Source organism: Schistocerca piceifrons, chromosome 7 (genome assembly GCF_021461385.2).
Source record: "Schistocerca piceifrons isolate TAMUIC-IGC-003096 chromosome 7, iqSchPice1.1, whole genome shotgun sequence".
In the NCBI taxonomy this organism is placed as follows: domain Eukaryota; kingdom Metazoa; phylum Arthropoda; class Insecta; order Orthoptera; family Acrididae; genus Schistocerca; species Schistocerca piceifrons.
Genome location: NC_060144.1, coordinates 336,183,581 through 336,205,985, shown reverse-complemented (window position 1 = coordinate 336,205,985; position 22,405 = coordinate 336,183,581). Strand labels below are relative to the sequence as shown.

The 22,405-nt window shown below is 43.1% G+C and overlaps 1 protein-coding gene across 1 annotated transcript in view; it reads left to right on the top strand.

The window, feature by feature from the left end:
- Nucleotides 1-4,100, top strand: part of LOC124805686 (nose resistant to fluoxetine protein 6-like) — a 462,198-nt gene extending 458,098 nt beyond the window's left edge. Inside the window, exon 14 of the mRNA XM_047266255.1 lies at nucleotides 3,065-4,100. Coding sequence (XP_047122211.1) covers nucleotides 3,065-3,477 — 413 coding nt within the window. The 3' untranslated portion in view covers nucleotides 3,478-4,100. The remainder of the gene's footprint in view (nucleotides 1-3,064) is intronic.
- The last annotated feature ends 18,305 nt before the right edge of the window (nucleotides 4,101-22,405 follow it).

Here is a 22,405-nt window from a genome sequence, read left to right as displayed (position 1 = left end):
ACATACCGACAATCCTTCTTTCCACGAACAATACGAGACTGGAATAGAAGGGAGAACCGATATTGTACTCAAGGTACCCTCCGCCACACACCGTCAGGTGGCTTGAGGAGTATGGATGTAGAAGTAGATGTAGATGTCTCTCAAAGCATAGTACTGCTCCCGTCAGGCTGCGTATGTGGTGCGCTGCACGTTTCGAGCCGCCGCTCACGGCAATGACGAGGTTTGTGAAGACGACCAGAGACCAAGTGTAGCAATAACTTACTTCACCTAAAAATCCGACACGTTTCCATTGATCGACGGTCGAATACCGATGGTCCCGTACCCACTGCAATCGTAACTGACGATGTCGTCGGATGGGTCAACATCTGAACATGTGGGGGTGATCTGCTGCGGAACTCAATGTTCAAGAACATACGATGATCAGTGTGTTGTGCATGCACCAGCGTTGTGTTCTTTCGGCAGAGATGCCACAGATCACCATCTATCCTACTTTGCAGAGCAGACTGGCCTCCGAACCCCATGTTCTGTGAAGAGTCATGGGCGTCCAATCGTTTAGCGTCTAGTGGCAGTTTCACTGTCCTGCCTCTTTCCGTGCATGCTCACGACAGTAGCACGTGAATATTCGACCAGCTTCGTCGTTTTCGAGACACTCGTTCACAGGCTCTGGGTAATAATAATCTGCCAGTTGTCAAAGTCTCTTATCTCAATGGATTTGCCCATTTGCAGCCCTTTCTTCGCTAGGGTGACCCCCCGTCCGTGACTGCTCCGCTTACATACTTTTGTTACCACGTCACTTGCCTGCAACGCCAGCAGGTGGCATCCAACGTCGCTGAAGGCAGTGGTTATAAGGCCTATCAATGTATTCTGCTGTGATAACTGTACCAACTCATCTGCATCCATCTTGATGTACGCCGTGGGGGAGACTAAATGGGTATGCAGTTCTTGGTTGACTATCTCCTTTCCTTCCATATACCAGTACCATACTGAGAATCCTTGGTTGCGTAAGTTCTAGCTGTGCGACTAATCCTACACTTGCAAGCTTCAGACTTTCTGCTGTGTATAAGACGTCAGGTGGATCGTTGCCTGACAATGTTTCAATTTTGCAACGACTGATTCTTCTTTAGTTTGTATGCTAAATTCAGTTCGTTTGTTCCTGCATCATTGCTTCCTTTTCTGTCAGGTGAGTTTTTTCCAGCTATCCGGCCGGGGAGGCCGAGCGGCTCTAGGCGCTACAGCCTGGAACCGCGCGACCGCTACGGTCGCAGGTTCGAATCCTGCCTCAGGCATGGGTGTATGTGATGTCCTTAGGTTAGTTAGGTTTAAGTAGTTCTAAGTTCTAAGGGACTGATGACCTCAGAAGTTAAGTCCCATAGTGCTCAGAGCCATTTTTTTCCAGCTATTTAAATCTCTACACTTTCTAAATTTTTCCTCCTTGTAATCTAATCCTTCTAGGAGCCGTCTGAACGTTCCTCATATACTGCTTCTTTCCGATAGATATCTCTAGACGTCCTTTAGCCCCTTGTACCGTATCTTTTGTTTGTTATCTTGGCATATTTTTTTAAAAAAAAGGGTAAAAAACATTGAAAAAGATAGTGCATTACCTACGAAATACATCTACATCTACATACATACTCTGCAATCCACCATACGGTGCGTGGCGGAGGGTACCTCGTACCACAACTAGCGTCTTCTCTCCATATTCCACTCCCAAACAGAACGAGGGAAAACGACTGCCTATATGCTTCTGTACGAGCCCTAATCTCTCTTATCTTATTTTTGTGGTCTATCCGCGAAATATAAGTTGGCGGCAGTAAAATTGTACTGCAGTCAGCCTCAAATGCTGGTTGTCTAAATTTCCTCAGTAGCGATTCTTGAAAAGAACGCCTCCTTTCCTCTAGAGCCTCCCACACGAGTTCCTGAAGCATTTCCGTAACACTCGCGTGATGATCAAACCTACCAGTAACAAATCCAACAGCCCGCCTCTGAATTGCTTCTATGTCCTCCCTGAATCCGATCTGATAGGGATCCCAAACGCTCGAGCAGTACTCAAGAATAGGTCGTATTAGTGTTTTATAAGCCATCTCCTTTACAGATGATCCACATCTTCCCAAAATTCTACCAATGAACCGAAGACGACTATCCGCCTTCCCCACAACTGCCATTACATGCTTGTCCCACCTCATATCGCTCTGCAATGTTACGCCCAAATATTTAATCGACGTGACCGTGTCAAGCGCTACACTACTAATGGAGTATTCGATCATTACAGGATTCTTTTTCCTATTCACCTGCATTAATTTACATTTATCTATATTTATAGTTAGCTGCCATTCTTTACACTAATCACAAATCCTGTCCAAGTCATCTTGTATCCTCCTACAGTCACTCAACGACAACACCTTCCCGTACACCACAACAGCATCAGCAAACAGCCGCACATAGCTATCCACCCTATCCAAAAGATCATTTATGTAGATAGAAAACAACAGCGGTCCTACCACACTTCCCTGGGGCACTCCAGATGATACCAACACCTCCGATGAACACTCACCAACGAGGACACCGTATCGGGTTCTATTACTTAAGAAGTCTTCGAGCTACTCACATATTTGGGAACCAATCCCATATGCTCGTACCTTAGTTAGGAGTCTGCAGTGGGGCACCGAGTCAAACGCTTTCGGGGAGTCAAGGAATATGGCATCCGTCGTATACCCTTCATCCATGGTTCGCAAGATATCATGTGAAAAAAGGGCGAGTTGCGTTTCGCAGGAGCGATGCTTTCTAAGGCCGTGCTGATGCATGGACAGCAACTTCTCTGTCTCAAGGAAATTCATTATATTCGAACTAAGAATATGTTCGAGAATCCTGCAACAAACCGATGTTAAGGATATTGGTCTGTAATTTTGAGGATCCGTCCTTCTACCCTTCTTATATACAAAGTTCTAAATTCGAGTCCTAGCCTGGCACAAAAGTTTGATCAACCAGGAAGTTTCATGTAATTATTCCGATTACTGCCATAAAATAATGTTGTCTTACAAGTTTCCTTTTCTTTTCATTTTCACAGGCGCAAGAAAAGAGGGTCATGAAGCTCCCTCATGGAAGGGCGACGCCATCAATAGAGTGGAAGTGTCTAAGAACGCAGTTGTTGGCAGTGGGATATCGCTCGCGCCGTCAGTCGACGTAAACATGTGTGCAACGACCGCTTCCGCCAGCACCAACGGGTCAGTGACCACTTTGTCGATGGATGGCAGGGCTCCAGCGGGCAAAATGTCTGCAGTCGTCAACGGATCGCACCGCGTACCACCCACCACAATGAATGGATCGGCAGCCATGCAGTCTGTGGACAGCACCAGCGGATCGCCCGCAGAGGTCAGCGAGCTCGTTACTACACCAACCAGCGAGATCTACGGAGCAGCTGTGTGGCGGGTTACGGCGCCGGACGTCCCCGCAACTGCCATCGAAACGTGTCATCTTTAGTGGCGACCCGTCTCCGTAAGTCTGTCGGCCCCTTGGGAGGCAGGAGACGATGCGGACCAGTTTCTCAACAGTTGACAGTACACAGATACGGTGGGAAACAAGTCACTGTGTCAGCATTGCGCTGGTATACGCTGTAGTGTTACATCAGCGTTAACTCCCAAAGATAATGCGTGGCAAAAGTAGTCGCATGTGATAGTGCCGACATACAGACGACTGTCAATAATATTATTCCTTAGCAGCTCATGAGCCTGTAGGCAGAGTCGATGTAAGTATTCCATTCCGAATGCCAGAACAGGAGGACAATGGAAAGCCGTCATAGACGTTCGTAACGGATCATAAGCATCCTAACTTGATGCAGACAAACAAAAAACTACTGTGTAATAGAGTAAGGTATCATATGAATTCCGTTTTGCTTCACAATGGGTGCGTGTGTTGTATATTCGAAAGAATGTGCCGAGAACGATCAAGTTTCCTCCGGTTAGTTCTATTAACCAATAGATTGTCGTACATACCTGTATGCTACATGATGTTACTGAAACACTTTTTTTAACCAAAAATCGCTCATGTACGAGTATAACATACATATTCTTACCTAGTCACGTCTACGTTACATGTAGTTCATATGTCGGTCTTATTTAACAGATCTGTTAGAAATAAGGCATTATTTTAATAATACGACTACAAATATTGTAAATACACGAAGTATTTATCAGAATAAATGGTGAATTTTTACCAAAAATAATTTCACTTTGTACAATTAAATTACTGTGCAGCCTTTCCACCATGGGGTATTCTCATTTCTTCATACATCTTAGTAATTTGCATGTGAAATTGTAACTTACTGTTCTTGTCACCATAATTCAAAAGACAATGTGTGTCCAAAGTATGAATATACCTACTGCTGTTTGCTCAAAAGGTGCCAGTAATATATATAACACCCTATACGATTTCCTATAGTTACTACTACAAATTTTAATTCCTGGCAAAGCTACTTCACAGTCCATGAAACAATGATGTACCATAATTCAACAGTGGTTAGAGCCAGAAGAAGGAACTGGGAGGACATGGTGGTTGTGGATAGGTACCGAGTTGGGGGACGAGGAGTAGGGTTGGAGGTAGTGAATGGATGATGTATGTAGAGATGTGGTCTTATATCTATATTGAACGCTATTCTGTTACCCGGTAGTAGCTGCAACATACAGCAACAGAAATATGATTTTCAATATTTCGCGTCATTATTGACCGAAATAAAAAATTTGAATGTCCGCCCCCGGTAGCTGAGTGGTCAGCGCGACAGACTGTCAATCCTAACGGCCCGGGTTCGATTCCCGGCTGGGCCGGAGCTTTTCTCCGTTCAGGGAGTGGGTGTTGTGTTGTCCTAATCATCTTCATCATTTCATCCCCATCGACGCCCAAGTCGCCGAAGTGACGTCAAATCGAAAGACTTGCACCAGGCGAGCGGTCTACCCGGCGGGAGGCCCTCGTCACACGCCATTATTATTATTATTAAAATTTGAATTGTCATAATCTACTCATTAAGATGTATGACCTTATGTTAAAAGCTTAACAAAATAAGACAAGTATTACAATTAGAAACCGTGTGTTTTTCTTGAGTCAGCGTTACTGACGGCGCACGAATACGCGAACTTCATTCGTCCAGTATTTGAGAAAGAGAACATTTAATGGCTTCCAACAAAGTTCACACAAAATTTCAAACCCTTACGAAATTTTATCTCGCTGACATCTCCCACAGAATGACGAAAGGAAATAGTTTATCTCTTAAAATATTTCTGCTGTTCATGAAGTCAAACTTCAGCATGAGGCATGGCATTTAATTTATTACGGCTTTACCAATAACTTCATTCGCAAAACACTTTGCATACATATCTACGTACATCACTCATTGTTCCTACAGAGTTACATCACTGTACGACACATAGTTCATGAGATATGACGACCTAAACAAACACTGAGACTCGTGAAAACTAGCTTTTGCTTAAAATGGAGCTCAGATTAACCACGCTATATTCATCCAGTGTTTCATAATGAGAGCACTAAGCTACTTTTAACAAAGTACAAGCATAATTGTAAACGGCGATAATTCCGTATTTATTTTTGTTCACATGAAACAGAAGCTGGTTTCGTCACACTATATTCTGTGGACTCATTATAATCCTTACTGCTCACGAATCCGTGTGTGAACTGCTCGATTTAAATGCGTTGTAAATATGTTGCTCGTATTCTACGTTATTTTCGTTACATTCCGTTTTTCGTACTCTCACGTTTAATAGAGACCACCGAAATTTTTATTGCAGCAGCAGCAGCAATCCGTCGTCAGGCCACAAGCGGCCCATCGGGACCATCCGACTGCCGTGTTATCCTCATGTGAGGATGCGGATAGGCGGGGCGTGTCGTCAGCATACCGCTCTCCCCGTCGTTATGATGGTTTTCTGTGACCGGAGCCGCTACTATTCGGTCGAGTAGCTCCAATTGGCATCACGAGGCTGAGTGCACCCCAAAAAATGGCAACAACGCACAGCGGACAGGATGGTCAGCCATCCAACTGCCGGCCACGCCCGACAGCGCTTAACTTCGGTGATCTGACGGGAACCGGTGTATCCACTGCGGCAAGGCCGTTGCCCGAAATTTTTTTTGACATCTACTAAAGTGAACTATTTCTAGTACCTGTTAAAAAATGAAAATGTCGTGTGACTAGAGCCTCTCGTCAGGTAGACCGTTCGCCGGGTGCAAGTCTTTCGATTTGACGCCACTTCGGCGTCTTGTGTGTCTATGGGGATGAAATGATGAAGATTAGGACAACACAACACAACACTCAGTCCCTGAGCGGAGAAAAATCTGCGACCCAGCCGGAAATCGAACCCGGGCCCTTAGGATTGACCTTCTGTCGCACTGACCACTCAGCTACCGGGGGCAGACGTAGTTCTTGTTAATAACGTGTGAAAACGTTTGTGCAACTTCCGCCGCATTTTTATTATTGTCAAGGAAGAATGCTCTGGTCGCCAAGACTAGCAAGAAAGCACTGGACTTACTTAACTGCTTTTACATCTACATCCATACTGTGAAACGAATAGCACACACAATCATTGGCAAGAAGCGACACCATTCAAAGCAGAACTACGTACTTACTCATTCCAAGGCAATATTTACTATAACTGAATACCAATACTGTCAAAACCTGCTGACATGGAGTCCTCCATTAAATGCGAGAAAGTACGGAAAACAGGTGCAAACAAAAATATAACGTACAGTACGAGCAATATTCTTACAATGCATGGGAATGGAGTAGTTCACACTCAAGATTTGTAAGCAATAAGAGATACACATTATGTCCGCAAAACACTGTGCAACGAAAGCAGCTTCTGTTTTATATGAAACAAAAACAAATTTGGAATCATTTACCCCAACCCAGTATTACAGATGCGAGAAGAACGCAATCAGGATACGAGTAACACATTTACAACGCAATTTAAAGATTGCATTATACACGAGAAATCTTAATCAGAAGCTCACTGCGATGAAATCAACTTCTGTTATCTGTGAAACGAAAATAAATATCGAAGACTAGAGGTCAGCCTACAAGAAAGAGAGATGATGAGTTAATAAACTTGCAGTGCTTCAAGTGGCGTGGCAGCGAACTAAGGGTGTGTTACCAGAAGTCCCTGTATACGAATTCCAGCCCCTAGTCGTATACTGGCAATAGTGCACTGAGTTCCCCTATTTAAGACCCCTCCGGGGCAAGCATGCTCTACCCATTTGTCAGTTCTCATGCGTTGATTGATCGGGTGCGCTTCTGCTGCAACTCTTGTGGGCTGTGACGTCCTCCGTGCTGAAAGCTCGCCTCATCGATATCGGATCGATCGTCTTCACACAGTAAAATCGCAGAGCACGAAGTTTTTCTATGACAATATTCCATGCAGAATATGACTGAAAAATACCATCGCATTTGGTAAGTGCCTCAGATGGTCGCATCTCCACTGGTTATTGATAATAGAGTTCCAAAGGTTTTAGGTAATTTCCAAGAATGATTGCCTATCGAAGTTGGAGCACTCCAAACGATACATATCGAAGTTGCGATAGTAAAACGATTATGGAGGTCTCGTGGCGCGCGTTACGAGTATGTTTGAAGGTGTCACTAGAGAACGACAAAAGAAAAGCGTTAGAGAAGCACTGGTAAATTGAAAGGAGACGACTTACCTTACTTATTAGTCGCCGTCGGTGTTATCGTCTTGTGAGAGTCCGCTCGATGTATAAGCTGCAAGGACAAGTCCTTTTTTGCCATACCCGGTTTATACTCTGCCAATATCGCGTAGGAATATCGGCAATGTGTCGCATGCGTCGACTTTCCCCTGGAGACGCAAGTTGTGAAAGTATAGGTACTGGAATAAATAGAGTTCGTCCCTCTGTCCTGGACGGCCTTCTCTTTTTATGGTTGACTTGACAGACTTCCACAGGCGTTCTATGTTCTGGGTGTGGACACTGGCGTCATCTGAAGAGACAAACTCGACAGAGTGGTTCACAAATTCGTGTTCGAACCCTTCAGCTTTGAGACTCTGGTATGACTGAAATCCGTCGGTGATGACTTTTGTTCCTGCCAGTATGAAATGCTTTATAAGACTCACTAGAGTCACCTTGTCTCGCGACAATACCCTGACAACGAAACACTCGCGTGACTCCCTTTCTATGCCACCAAAAACCCAAATACGATCTACTTCAGTTTTAGTAGGCCGCCCTCTCTGATTCTTTCGCCTAGCAATGTGAGACTCGTCTACTTCCACTATTTTATGCGGTCCACCAATTGGCACACTGTCGTTTGTCACTACCACGTAGCACACTTCTCGACAAAATCCGAAGTAATCACAGACGGTATTCGCCGTTAGCCCACTTTCTGATGCTGTGGCTTGCAGAGTGTAATCACGAATCCAGCACGACACAAGAATTATGCTCGTCTCAATCGATAATTTAGAGGACTCGAACCACGTATTTTTCCTGATGCTGGTTCGCTTTCCACAAAGCCCGCAATGAAATTGCAATGGAATCTCTGTGCCCGCACTCCTCTTACGCAGTTTCACAGACTTGGCAGCACCACAGTCAATACAGTCTCTCGTGTCTTCGTCGGGCAGAAGTCCATATTTCCGGGAAAAAGTCAAACATTTGTCTACACCGCTTATGCATGGGATGAGAGTTCTCCCTGTGAGGCAATTCTCAAACAAAACTTGAGAAGCACCACTCATTACACTCGCTATCAAGGGAAAACGTCACAAACAATTATGGCCGGAACGTAATTTATTGAAACTGAATAAACAATGCAAAACTGATACAAATGATGATCACAAGTAATTTTTCATAACACGCGCCACGAGACCTCCATAATCGATTTACTATCGCAACTCCGTTATGTATCGTTTGGACCGCTCCAACATCGATAGGCAATCATTCTAAGAAATTACCAGGTTTTAAGTATGAGCCACAATTTTTGTAGCATGGTATTTCAGCAACTAGAGACTTCAAGAAGGGCAGGGAGTGGACAAAAAAAATACAGAAAAAAACATATTACCTTGCCTAATACGATGTGGGTAACTCGTTGGCATTCAAAACAGCTTCCAATCGTCTTGGAATGGGTAAGCACAGGTCCTGTATGGTTTTCAAGGAAATCTTATGTCATTCTTCCTGCAAAATAGTGCCAAGTCCAGGTAACGATGATGGAGGTGTATGGCGATCACACAGACTCGTGTCTCCAAAGTATACCACAAACGCTTAACATAATACTGAGGTCTGGTAACCGTGGTGACCAGAGGAGACGCGACTATTCATCCTTGTGCTCACCAAAATAGTCCTGAGCGATGTGAGCTGTGTGAGCAGAGCCCTGTCGTGTTCGAACACAGCATCACCACTGGCGTAAAGATATTTTACCATTGGATGTACCTTATCACCCAAAATAGTCACATTATCCTTGGCAGCAACGCGAACTTGCAATAAATATGGCTACCCAAATCATCACCGAATACCTGCAGTCTTTCACTCTTGCGACGTAAACTATGTTGGAAACAATGTGGAATAAGCCTGTTCCGACCAATTGCCGTTTTCCCATTGTCTCACAGCCCAGGTTTTAAGATTTCGGTTCCAAGCGCTCCTGTAACGGGCACTCGTATCACTGATGAGAAGTTTTCTAATTCCAGTTTGCTATGCGACTGCGGGCAGGACTCACCAGTGCGTCATTCAGTTGTGCAGTGATTTTTACAGCTGTCGTCCTATATTCTTGGCCGCAAAACTTTTTATCTTGTGACTTCGGTTTTATACAGAAGGGTACAAAAAATGTATCCACTGTTTAAAAGTCCATAACTGGCAAACTAATTGACGGAGTTGTCTCATTTTTGGTGAAAGTGTAGCTTAAAGTCCAACTTAAAGATATCGCTGTAGGTGTTCGAAATGGTCACAATTAACATCCACACACAAACGATGCCGCCGAACTGCAGCACGAACTACTGACTGCAACGTGTTCAGTTGGATATTTGCACATGAATATATGATGGATTCTCGAAGTTCATCCAACGTGCGTGGCTTTTGTCAATAAACGACGTCCTTTAGTGTTCCCCACAGGTAAAAGTCCAGAGGAGTTGGGTCTGGGGAACGTGATGGATATTCCACAGCACCTCTACGGCCTATCCATCTTCCACCGGCACAGTTACCGGTGACGTGTACCTTCAGAAGCTTCAGGCATCCATTTTACCTGCCATCCGAGACTTGTATGGAGCCGAAAGAGTTTACTTTCAACAAGATGGTGCCCCAGTCCACTACCAAAATCGTGTTAGGGCGTATCTCGACGAAAATCTACTAGGAAGATGGATAGGCCGTAATTCCTGGGTATATAGTCGAATTGACAGCCCTTAGATTTGTGCGATTTATCGTATACTCAAAATTTATCGGGTTTCTCTTAGTACCCATGTGGATGACCTCGCACTTTTCTTTGTTTAGTGCCAATTGCCACCATTTGCACCATACAGAAATTCTCTCTAGAGCATTTTGTAATTGGAACTGATCGGCTGATGATTTTACTAGACGGTAAATTACAGCGCCATCTGCAAAAAATCTAAGGGGGCTGCTCAGATTATCATCCAGATCATTTATGTAAATCGGGAACAGCAGAGGGCCTATGACACTACCTTGCAGAAGGAAAGATATGACTTCTGTTCCACTCGATGATTTACCGTCTATCTCTTACGAACTGTGACCTCTCTGAGAGGAAATCACAAATACAGTCACACAACTGAGACGTTACTCCATATGCACGCAATTTGATTAATAGTCGTTTGTGAGGAACAGTATCAAAAGCCTTCTGGAAATCTAGGATTATGGAGATCCCTTGTCGACAGAACTCATTACTTCATGGGACGAAAGAGCTAGCTGCGTTGCAAAAGAACCATATTTTCTGAATCCGTGTTGGTTATGTATCAATAAGTCATTTTCTTCAAGGTGATTCATAATGTTCGAGTATAATATATACTGTGCAAATACAAACTACTCAAAACCTTTTACAGTAGTTTCTGTGTATAAAGCTCACCACTATAGACTCGTGGAAGATGACTTGAGACTCTTAATAAGCCAGCTTAGGCCTCCTTTTGTAACTGGTGGTGACCTGAATTTCCATCATTTTACTTGGGGATGTGACATGACTGTCAGGAATGGCAGGGCTTTGATCGATGTTATCGAAGACAATAACCTAGTGATGGTCAACGATGGAGTTCCCACTACGGCGTCTGCTCCCTCCCGTTCAAGTTCTGCATTAGATATATCGCTTTGTACCCTTCGTTTTACTGAACTTTCTAATTGGCTCGTTAAGACTGACTCAATGAGATCCGATCATCTCCCAACAGAATTCTTTAATAACATAAACGTTGATATGAAACAAATGTTTTATGTTAGTAGTAAGTGGATAATTTCAGAGGCTAACTGGGACAAATATAGCGTCAGAGTTCGAAGAAACCTCGAAACTACAGAGAGCAACTTACAGGAAAAATAAACATACCATGATATAGAAGCCGCAGCGAATATCAGCATTCCTAATATAAAAAAAAGCATGTACTGTTACGAAGCAACATTCCCCTCCATGGTGGAATCCCGACTGCCGTAGAAAAGTTGCGAAACGCCAACTTACTCTGAAGAATTCTATCTTGGATAATACTTGGAAATGAGAAAAAAACGCGTGTATAAACAAATTCCTGATAAAAAGAAAAGTGGATTAAGTCTTGTTCTTCACTCAATAAAAAGCAACCATTATGTCCAAAATTTGGTATAAAACAAAGGGCTTTAGAAACAGCCATCTGCCATTCAATCTTACTATAACTGCCTGGGTATAGGGATTTATTGATACGCTCGCACCTTCAACGGTCCCATTCCAACATTATGCTTCTCCAGTTGAAGAAAACTATCATAATATCTTTCTTCTCCATGCTCTAAAGAAGAACTAAACGATGCTATTAAAACATTGTGTGACAGCTGTCCTGGTACTGAGTTCATACTTTATTCTATGCTTGATAATCCGGCTGTGGAAGCAAAAGATTTGCTAGTGTTCATTTTTAATCAGTGTTGGATGAAACAGGACCTATTGGAAACTTGGAAGACGCAGATCACCTAGTTCTGAAAACCGCGAAAGATCGAAATATCTCCTCTATTAACCGATCGCGTTGTCGTTTTGTGTAGCAAAAACGCTGGAACGAATGTTCAAAATGAGATTGGAACGGTAGCTTGGAAAGCGTAATTTAATGCCTAGGAGTCAATACGGATTTAGAAAAGGTAAAGGGACTATTTACAACCTGTATTCGCTTGCTACGGACATCATTTCAGCCTTTCATAAGGAAAAAACTGTAGTCGTCGTTTTTGCTGGACTTCAGGGGAGATTATGATCACATGCTGATGGATCTTGGTATTCCTTCAAGGATGATAGATAGGATCAGTTGTCTGGTCGCTCAAACAACAATCTATGTCATATTTAAAGGAAACATACTCGGTCCGTAACTTGTCTTTTAGGTCCTGGCCCAGGATGCAATTTTTGTATACTCTATGCTGTTGTTGTTGTAGCCTTCAGTCCTGAGACTGGTTTGATGCAGCTCTCCATGCTACTCTATATACTTACGCTATATACTTACGATTTAGAGCGAGTAATCACTCCTCCGACAAAAATTTTACGATATGCAGATGATGTTTGTGTTCATTTAACTGCAGACTCATATATTCAGTCTAAAACGGAATTGCTCAATGTGTAGAACACATCGATGAATGACTGTCCAACAATAGTTTGGAGATCTCGGCTGGGAAATCGGTGATTGTACCTTTTGATGAATCGAATACTGCTCGCATTGTTTATCACTCAACATGCGAAATGTATACTTTCCCGATAAAATCTCACTCTCGATTCCTCGGTATGAGGAATATGTGACTCTCGGCTCAGCTTGGCGCCTTACATACAATCTAGTGCTGATAAATGCGAGAGAGGATTAAGTGTAATTCGCTCTCTCACTCGTGTGTGGTGGGGAGCGCATCAAAGTACTTTACTCACGATGTACAGAGGGATTATTTGATACACACTGGACTATGGTTATATGCTGTATCACAATGTGTCTAAGATTTACCTCTCCAAATTAGATACTCTTCAGTTCAGAGCCATTAATAACTGCCTTGGAGCCATGCGTTCGACACCTACAAATGCTGTTTTGGTGGAGGCAGGAGAGATTTCCTTAAGCATTAGACGTCAAATGCTGTCAAATAAATTTTTCATTCAAGGAATGGCCTTCATGGAAAGTGCTGTCTGTAACAGTGGAGACTGCATTTATTAATTATGCAAACAAATGAACCGGAATAGTGGTTTAATAACATAGACTGCGTCTAGACTTTTCTGTACTGTATTCCGACTTTAGCGGTAGGTACAGAGACTGCTGTGTAAGCAAATGAATACAACCTATTGTGCACAAATAAGCGCGAGGAGCAGTTACTGCTCGATTATGTGAATGGAAATCAATCTCTGGAGGTAATATTGTTAAATATCAAGAAATATGCATCGGGAGAGATTCAGAGTGTAACCACAACACAAAACTAGTTGTAGGAAAGTCAGGTGCTAGAGTCGCATTCTATAGAAGTACCATAAGAAAATGTAATCTACCCAAAAAGGAGGTGGCTTACAGCATCCTCATTCGAACGATCCTTGGGTATTACTTGTCTGTCTGGAATCCTTCCCAAGTACACAAAACAAAATGTCCAGACACTCTGTGACCAAAATGGTACTGAAACTGAGGATGACAGATTAAAGGCCGAAATACTAAATATCTTTTTCCAAAGCTGTTTCACAGAGGAAGACTGCACTGTAGTTCCTTCTCTAGATTGTCGTACAGATGACAAAATGGTAGATATCGAAAAAGACGACAGAGGGATAGAGAAACAATTAAAATCGCTCAAAAGAGGAAAGGCCGCTGGACCTGATGGGATACCAGTTCGATTTTACACAGAGTACGCGAAGCAACTTGCCCCCCTTCTTGCAGCGGTGTACCGTAAGTCTCTAGAAGAGCGTAGCGTTCCAAAGGATTGGAAAAGGGCACAGGTCATCCCCGTTTTCAAGAAGGGACGTCGAACAGATGCGCAAAACTATAGACCTATATCTCTAACGTCGATCAGTTGTAGAATTTTGGAACACGTCTTATGTTCGAGTATAATGACTTTTCTGGAGACTAGAAATCTACTCTGTAGGAATCAGCATGGGTTTCGAAAACGCCGGTCGTGTGAAACCCAGCTCGCGCTATTCGTCCACGAGACCCAGAGGGCCATAGACACGGGTTCACAGGTAGATGCCGTGTTTCTTGACTTCCGCAAGGCGTTCAATAGTGCCCCACAGTCATTTAATGAACAAAGTAACAGCGTATGGACTATCAGACCAATTGTGTGATTGGATTGAAGAGTTCCTAGATAACAGAACGCAGCATGTCATTCTCAATGGAGAGAAGTCTTCCGAAGTAAGAGTAATTTCAGGTGTGCCACAGGGGAGTGTCATAGGACCGTTGCTATTCACAATATACATAAATGACCTTGTGGATGACATCGGAAGTTCACTGAGGCCTTTTTGCAGATGATGCTGTGGTGTATCGAGAGGTTGTAACAATGGAAAATTGCACTGAAATGCAGGAGGATCTGCAGCGAATTGATGCATGGTGCAGGGAATGGCAATTGAATCTCAATGTAGACAAATGTAATGTGCTGCGAATACACAGAAAGAAAGATCCCTTATCATTTAGCTACAAAATAGCAGGTCAGCAACTGGAAGCGGTTAATTCCATAAATTATCTGGGATTACGCATTAGGAGTGATTTAAAATGGAATGATCATATAAAGTTGATCGTTGGTAAAGCAGATGCCGGACTGAGATTCATCGGAAGAATCCTAAGGAAATGCAATCCGAAAACAAAGGAAGTAGGTTACAGTACGCTTGTTCGCCCACTGCTTGGATACTGCTCAGCAGTGTGGGATCCGTACCAGAAAGGTTTGATAGAAGAGATAGAGAAGATCCAACGGAGAGCAGCGCGCTTCGTTACAGGATCATTTAGTAATCGTGAAAGCGTTACGGAGATGATAGATAAACTGCAATGGAAGACTCTGCAGGAGAGACGCTCAGTAGCTCGGTACCGGCTTTTGTTAAAGTTTCGAGAACATACCTTCACCGAAGAGTCAAGCAGTATATTGCTCCCTCCTACGTATATCTCGCGAAGAGACCATGAGGATAAAATCAGAGAGATTAGAGCCCACGCAGAAGCATACCGACAATCCTTCTTTCCACGAACAATACGAGACTGGAATATGAGGGAGAACCGATAGAGGTACTCAAGGTACCCTCCGCCATACACCGCCGGGTGGCTTGCGGGGTATGGATGTAGATGTAGATGTACACTAATGACGGAGATGATAGAAAGGTAAATAGCGTGTTTCTTTAAAGGTTCTTTTAGTACTTTGGTCCCCAATTTTTCTAAGACCATCATTCCCGAGTACAATAAGATATTAGCTATTACCCCTACCCCTCCCTGTCTAACTAAATTTTAAAATGAAGAAGAATTTTATTTGAACAATATTTTTTTAACTGACGGAAGGTAAATGATATTTAGCTATTAGTAGTAGTAGTGGTAGCTTTATTCATCAGTAGATCTCTTTTTACAAGGATATAACACATGTCAAAGTATTTGCAAGTTTAGACCAATTTAAAATAAGCTAATTCGTGTACACTTATATTTAGAGACTTCTAGTCAGAGACAATCATTAGATTTACTCCTGGTATACAATAATTTTGTTTTACAAATAACTTATTAAACAATTGAGCCGTGCGTGGCTAGTGTTCGCGTCATCTCTTATTTAACATCCTGTTTTAACCGTACTACCACCTTGTTATGTTAATTTCAATTACGGATAGCCATCACTCGCCGATAATTGCCGACACACATGATTTGAGTGGGGACGACTTTGGTTGATCATCGGTCGGTCGTCTGCTCGGACGACATGTATTTGGCCAGCGATCGCTTATGGGTTGGCTGTGTGTGCCGACTCGTGATTCGTCCTTGTTATTGCACGGTCACTGCCGTTAGCATCGTCTAGTTCTTCGTGCAAGTGTTCGTGAAACTGTGTGTAGTTCATGTGGTTTTGCAGCGAACACATAGTGTGTTGTGGGGCGATCACTCTGTTGTATAAATAATCCAAAAGGCAAGATCGCTTAAACACTGTTTACTATATCACCGGTTTCAACACACTAAAGGTGCCATCATCGGATCTGTGAAGATATAACATGACAGGTTTGATGGAGGTCTTACATGAGTTACACTATATACATTACTATTAGTACAGCACCACATAAATGAATGTAGCTTAACATGCATAAATCATTTGGATATAACGATACATGAGGCAGACCAGCGAATATAAAATCATTGTCGCAGAAATATAAATTAAAAAACAACTGCTCTCATGGTCATTCTATTCCATCAGATATACAGAGGGGTCCGAAAATATGCATCCACTGTTTAAAAGTCCATAACTTGCAAACTAATTGACGGAGTTGTCCCTAGCAAGCGAATACAGGTTGTAAATAGTCCCTTTACCTTTTCTAAATTCGTATCGACTCCGAGGCATTAAATTACACTTTTCAAGCTACCATTCCAATCTCATTTTGAACATTCGTTCCAGCGATTTTGCTACACAAAACGACAACGCGATCGGTCAATAGAGGAGATATTTTGATCTTTCGCGGTTTTCAGAACTAGGTGATCTGCATCTTCCAAGTTTCCAATAGGTCCTGTTTCATCCAACACTGATTAAAAATGAACACTAGCAAATCTTTTGCTTCCACGGCCGGATTATCAAGCATAGAATGAAGTATGAACTCAGTACCAGGACAGCTGTCACACAATGTTTTAATAGCATCGTTTAGTTCTTCTTTAGAGCATGGAGAAGAAAGATATTATGATAGTTTTCTTCAACTGGAGAAGCATAATGTTGGAATTGGACCGTTGAAGGTGCGAGCGTATCAATAAATCCCTATACCCAGGCAGTTATAGTAAGATTGAATGGCAGATGGCTGTTTCTAAAGCCCTTTGTTTTATACCAAATTTTGGACATAATGGTTGCTTTTTATTGAGTGAAGAACAAGATTTAACCCACTTTTCTTTTTATCAGGAATTTGTTTATACACGCGTTTTTTTCTCATTTCCAAGTATTATCCAAGATAGAATTCTTCAGAGTAAGTTGGCGTTTCGCAACTTTTCTACGGCAGTCGGGATTCCACCATGGAGGGGAATGTTACTTCGTAACAGTACATGCTTTTTTTTATTAGGGATGCTGATATTCGCTGCGGCTTTCTACATCATGGTATATTTATTTTTCCTGTAAGTTGCTCTCTGTAGTTTCGAGGTTTCTTCGAACTGTGACGCTATATTTGTCCCAGTTGGCTTCTGAAATTTTCCACTTACTATTAGCATAAAACATTTGTTTCGTATCAACGTTTATGTTATTGAAGAATTCTGTTGGGAGATGATCTGATCTCATTGAGTCAGTGTTAACTAGCCAGTTAGGAAGTTCAGTAAAACGTAGGATACATAGCGTTATATCTAATGCAGAACTTGTACGGGAGGGAGCAGATGCCGTAGTGGGAACTCCATCGTTGACCATCACTAGGTTATTGTCTTCGATAACATCGATCAAAGCCCTGTCATTCCTGACAGTCATGTCACATCCCCAAGTAAAATGATGGAAATTCAGGTCACCACCAGTTACAAAAGGAGGCCTAAGCTGGCTTATTAAGAGTCTCAAGTCATCTTCCACGAGTCTATAGTGGGGAGCATTATACACAGAAACTACTGTAAAAGGTTTTGAGTAGTTTGTATTTGCACAGCATATACTGTACTCGAACATTATGAATCTTCATGAAGAAAATGACTTATTGATACATAGCCAACACGGATTCAGAAAATACCGTTCTTGTGCAGCGCAGCTAGCTATTTATTCCCATGAAGTAATGAGTGCTGTCGACAAGGGATCTCAGATAGATTCCATATTCCTAGATTTCCAGAAGGCTTTTGATACCGTTCCTCACAAGCGACTATTAATAAAATTGCGTGCATATGGAGTATCGTCTGAGTTGTGTGACTCGATTCGTGATTTCCTCTCAGAGAGGTCGCAGTTCGTAGTGACAGACGGTAAATCATCGAGTAGAACAGAAGTGATATCTGGCGTTCCGCAAGGTAGTGTCATAGGCCCTCTGCTGTTCCTGATTTACGTAAATGATCTGGATGATAATCTGAGCAGCCCCCTTAGATTTTTTGCAGATGGCTCTGTAATTTACCGTCTAGTAAAATCATCAGACGATCAATTCCAATTAGAAAATGGTCTAGAGAGTATTTCTGTATGGTGCGGAAGGTGGCAATTGGCACTAAACAAAGAAAAGTGCGAGGTCATTCATATGGGTACTAAAAGAAACCCGATAAATTTTGGGTATACGATAAATCGCACAAACCTAAGGGCTGTCAATTAGACTAAATACCTAGGAATTACAGTTACGAGCAACTTAAATTGGACAGATCACATAGATAATATTGTGGGGAAGGCGAAACAAAGACTGCCCTTTGTTGGCAGAACACTTAGAAGATGCGACAAACTCACTAAAGAGACAGCCTACATTACACTTGTCCGTCCTCTGCTGGAATATTGCTGCGCCGTGTGGGATCCTTACCGGGTAGGATTGACGGAGGACATCGAAAAAGTGCAAAGAAGGGCTGATCTTTTCGTGTCATCGCGCAATAGAGGTGAGACTGTCACTGATATGATAAGCGAGTTGGGGTGTCAGTCATTGAAACAAAGGCGGTTTTCTTTGCGGCGAGATCTATTTACGAAATTTCAATCACCAACTTTCTCTTCCGAATGCGTTAATATTTTGTTGACACCCACCTACGTAGGGAGAAATGATCATCATAATAAAATAAGAGAAATCAGAGCTCGAACGGAAAGATTTAGGTGTTCCTTTTTCCCACGTGCCATTCGAGAGTGGAATGGTAGAGAAGTAGTGCGAAAATGGTTCGATGAACCCTCTGCCAGGCACTTAAGTGTGAGTCGCAGAGCAACCATGTAGATGTAGATGTAGATGTAATTCGATTTGATTGTTTCCTGCATTGAGCGGGAATTTTTTAAGCGGCAGCGCAGTTTTTACTAATATAGCGACGCCACCTTTTCCATCGTGAAGGTCCTCCCTTGTCACGAAATAATTTTTAAAGCGAACAATCTGCTAAGACTTAGATCATGTTTCGCGTAACAGGACTATATCAGGCTGTGTAATGCATAATTCTCTTTGTGAGCTTTCTCGATTGGAGTTAGCTGATCTTGCGTTCCACTGCAATACTTTTGTAGACTTCATTATTTAGACCGGGAGAGACCCAAAGATGCCTTCTAGTAGAAGCCTGATACTATTATCGTCCATAGCATTGTTTCGTCGCGTATTTCGAATGACAATGTCTATAACATTTATTATCTTACCGATTAGTTCATTGCAAACAAGAGGCTGTCGTTTATTTAGAACTTGAGAAGTTGTTATCCCATGAGCACTAGACACGTTGGGATTCCGACTCATGGCAGTGATTGCATGTTACGTGGGATACAGCAGGTTTTGGTACTGAGGCCACTCATGTACATTACGGTGTCGCGTACTTCCGCTCGGTGAGTAATGCTTATCTGAAGAGGCCCATCCACACGTTTAGCACCAATCGCATTTGCGCACTGACAACGAGTAAACTTGTCGTGGGCAGCGGCGGGAAAAGTTCTGTGTTTTCGTGATCTGGAGTGCTGTTGTTCGTTTGAACAGAAACTATTGACCCAGGATAGAAAATATGTTGTCCCCCAGTGACGGAAGCGAACGCTGGCAAACGAGTAATGTTCAGCGCATCCCTGAAGTCTATTTATCAAACGTAATTAATTACTGAGCTCTTCGCCGTCTATGGTTCAAATGGCTCTAAGCACTGTGGGACTTAACATCTGAGGTCATCAGTGCCCTAGACTTAGAACTACTTAAACCTAATTAACCTAAGGACATCACATCCCTAGAGCCTTAGGTGCAGGTTGCCTATGTTTTTATCCAGACTTTCCGTGTAAGCTACATACAAACCATAATCTGTACATCTGTAGAAGTTAGAAGACCTCTGGGTCGTTACAGACTCTACAGAAAAAAAGTTTCGAACATTTTGTTGAGAAGGATCAGAAGTCAAAACTGCTTTTACATGGGGGCCACATGCATGCAATGAACGTTTCTGAATTTCTGAATTTCAGACTAACCTCACTTCGCCACTTATCTGCCGTGCTGGAAAAAGCTGGAGGGCTCGTGTTCTGACATCTCCTTCTTCTCCTCTTCAGGGTGTATTCCAGACTCACCCCTAACGACCGCTAACGACGGGCTGATACCATCCATCGGGGAGTCCAACGTAGTTCCTGGAGATGCTTGAAAGGGAACAGAATCTTCATGTAACCGCTGTGCAGCTGGTTGATGTCGATGTTGCCCAGCAGGGGCGTCGAAACTGCCACCTCCTTCGCCATTTGGTCCACTATACACCCCACCATGTATGGTGGAGCTAGTCTCGTACGAGAGGAAATTCAGATTACATAGACAATTATAACCGAACCAAACATAAAACCACAATTCACGAACTAAAAGGAAAACCATTAAATTGAAGCGCACTCAGAAACAGTGCCAGGTATCCTGAATTTATGCAAAATATTTCTGAGCGCTCGTTTAACCATTACTATTGTCATTGTTAACCAGAGACGTTATGTCCGGTTCATTGTTCATGGTTCATTGTCCCAGTTTCAAATTGCCTAGCTAACAGCCTCCAGGGACAACCAAATATTTGATTTTCAGTACTTGCGTAATTAGTAACCGAATTTAAAAATTAAAATGCTGTCATAATCTACTCATTGAGACACTGAGACAAATGGGCTGATAGAAAAAAATCCCAGTAACAAGAAGGAGTTGTGCGACATAAACGAAAGTACGTAAGCGTGTTTCTACATCTGAAAGATGATGTCTATTCAAATTTCGCGGCAGTCGCATGAGGATGCAAATCAGGTTTGCTTTAAATATGCGCTGTAACGAATGGTTCAAGTGGCTCTGACCACAATGGGACTGAACATCTGAGGTCATCAGGTCCCTAGAACTTAGAACTACTTAAACTTAACTAACCTAAGGACAACACACACATCCATGCCCGAGGCGAGATTCAAACCTGCGACCGTAGCAGTCGCGCGGTTCCGGACTGAAGAGCCTAGAACCGCTCGGCCACCGCGGCCGGCACGCTCTAACGGTCGTGAGCGTTAGTTACCTTTGGTTTTGGACGTGGTGAGATGATGTTAGTCAAGAGTGTCTTTAAAGCGAGAAAGACGCCATGATCAACACCTCACTGAGTTTGAACGAGGTCGTGTAACAGGGCTACGAGAAGTCGAATGTTGCTTCTGCGATATGGCAGCAATGTAGCCATCGTACATGATTGCTGCTGGCGGTGGTCACGGGAATGTACAGTCGCAAGAACACCGGGCTCCGGACGGCCATGTGGCACTACCGAGAGGGAAGACCATCGAGTTCGTCGTATGTCTCTGGTGCATCGAACTGCATCGTTAGCAGCAATTTGAGCAGTAGTTGACACCACAGTGACACAACGAAATGTAACAAATCGCTTACTTTAAGAACAGCTCCGAGCCAGACGCCCTGTAGCGTGCATTCCAGTGACCCCAAATCACGCTCATTTGCGATTTCAGTCGTGTCAAGCAAGAGCTCACTGGAGGGCATAGTGGAGGTCTTTTGGATTTCCTGATGAAAGCTGGTTCTGCCTTCGTACCAGTGGTAGCCGTGTTTTGGTTAGAAGGAGGCAAGTTGAGGGCCTGCATCCAACATATCTGCATGCTAGACACATTGGACCCACACCTGAGTTATGATCCGAGAGACGATTTCATATGACACCAGGAGCCCTCTCTTGGTTATCCCACTCACCCTGACTGCAAATTTGTACGTCAATTTGATGGTTCGACCTGTTGTGCAAACATTCATGAATAGCGGGGAGTGTTTTCCAACAGGATAACGCACGGCCACATACCGCTGTTGCAAACCAACGTTCTCTACAGAGGGTGACATGTTGCCTTGGCCTGCTTGATCACCAAATCTGTCTCCGATCTAGCACATATGAGGCATCATTGGAAGACAACTCCAGTTTCATCCACAACCAGCATTAATCGTCCTGTATCGAGCGCCTAAGTGCAACAGACATGGAACGTCATACTACAAATTGACATTCCGCACCTGTACGACACAATTCATGCACTTTTGCATTCAATATTCTGGCGGCTACACCGGTTATTA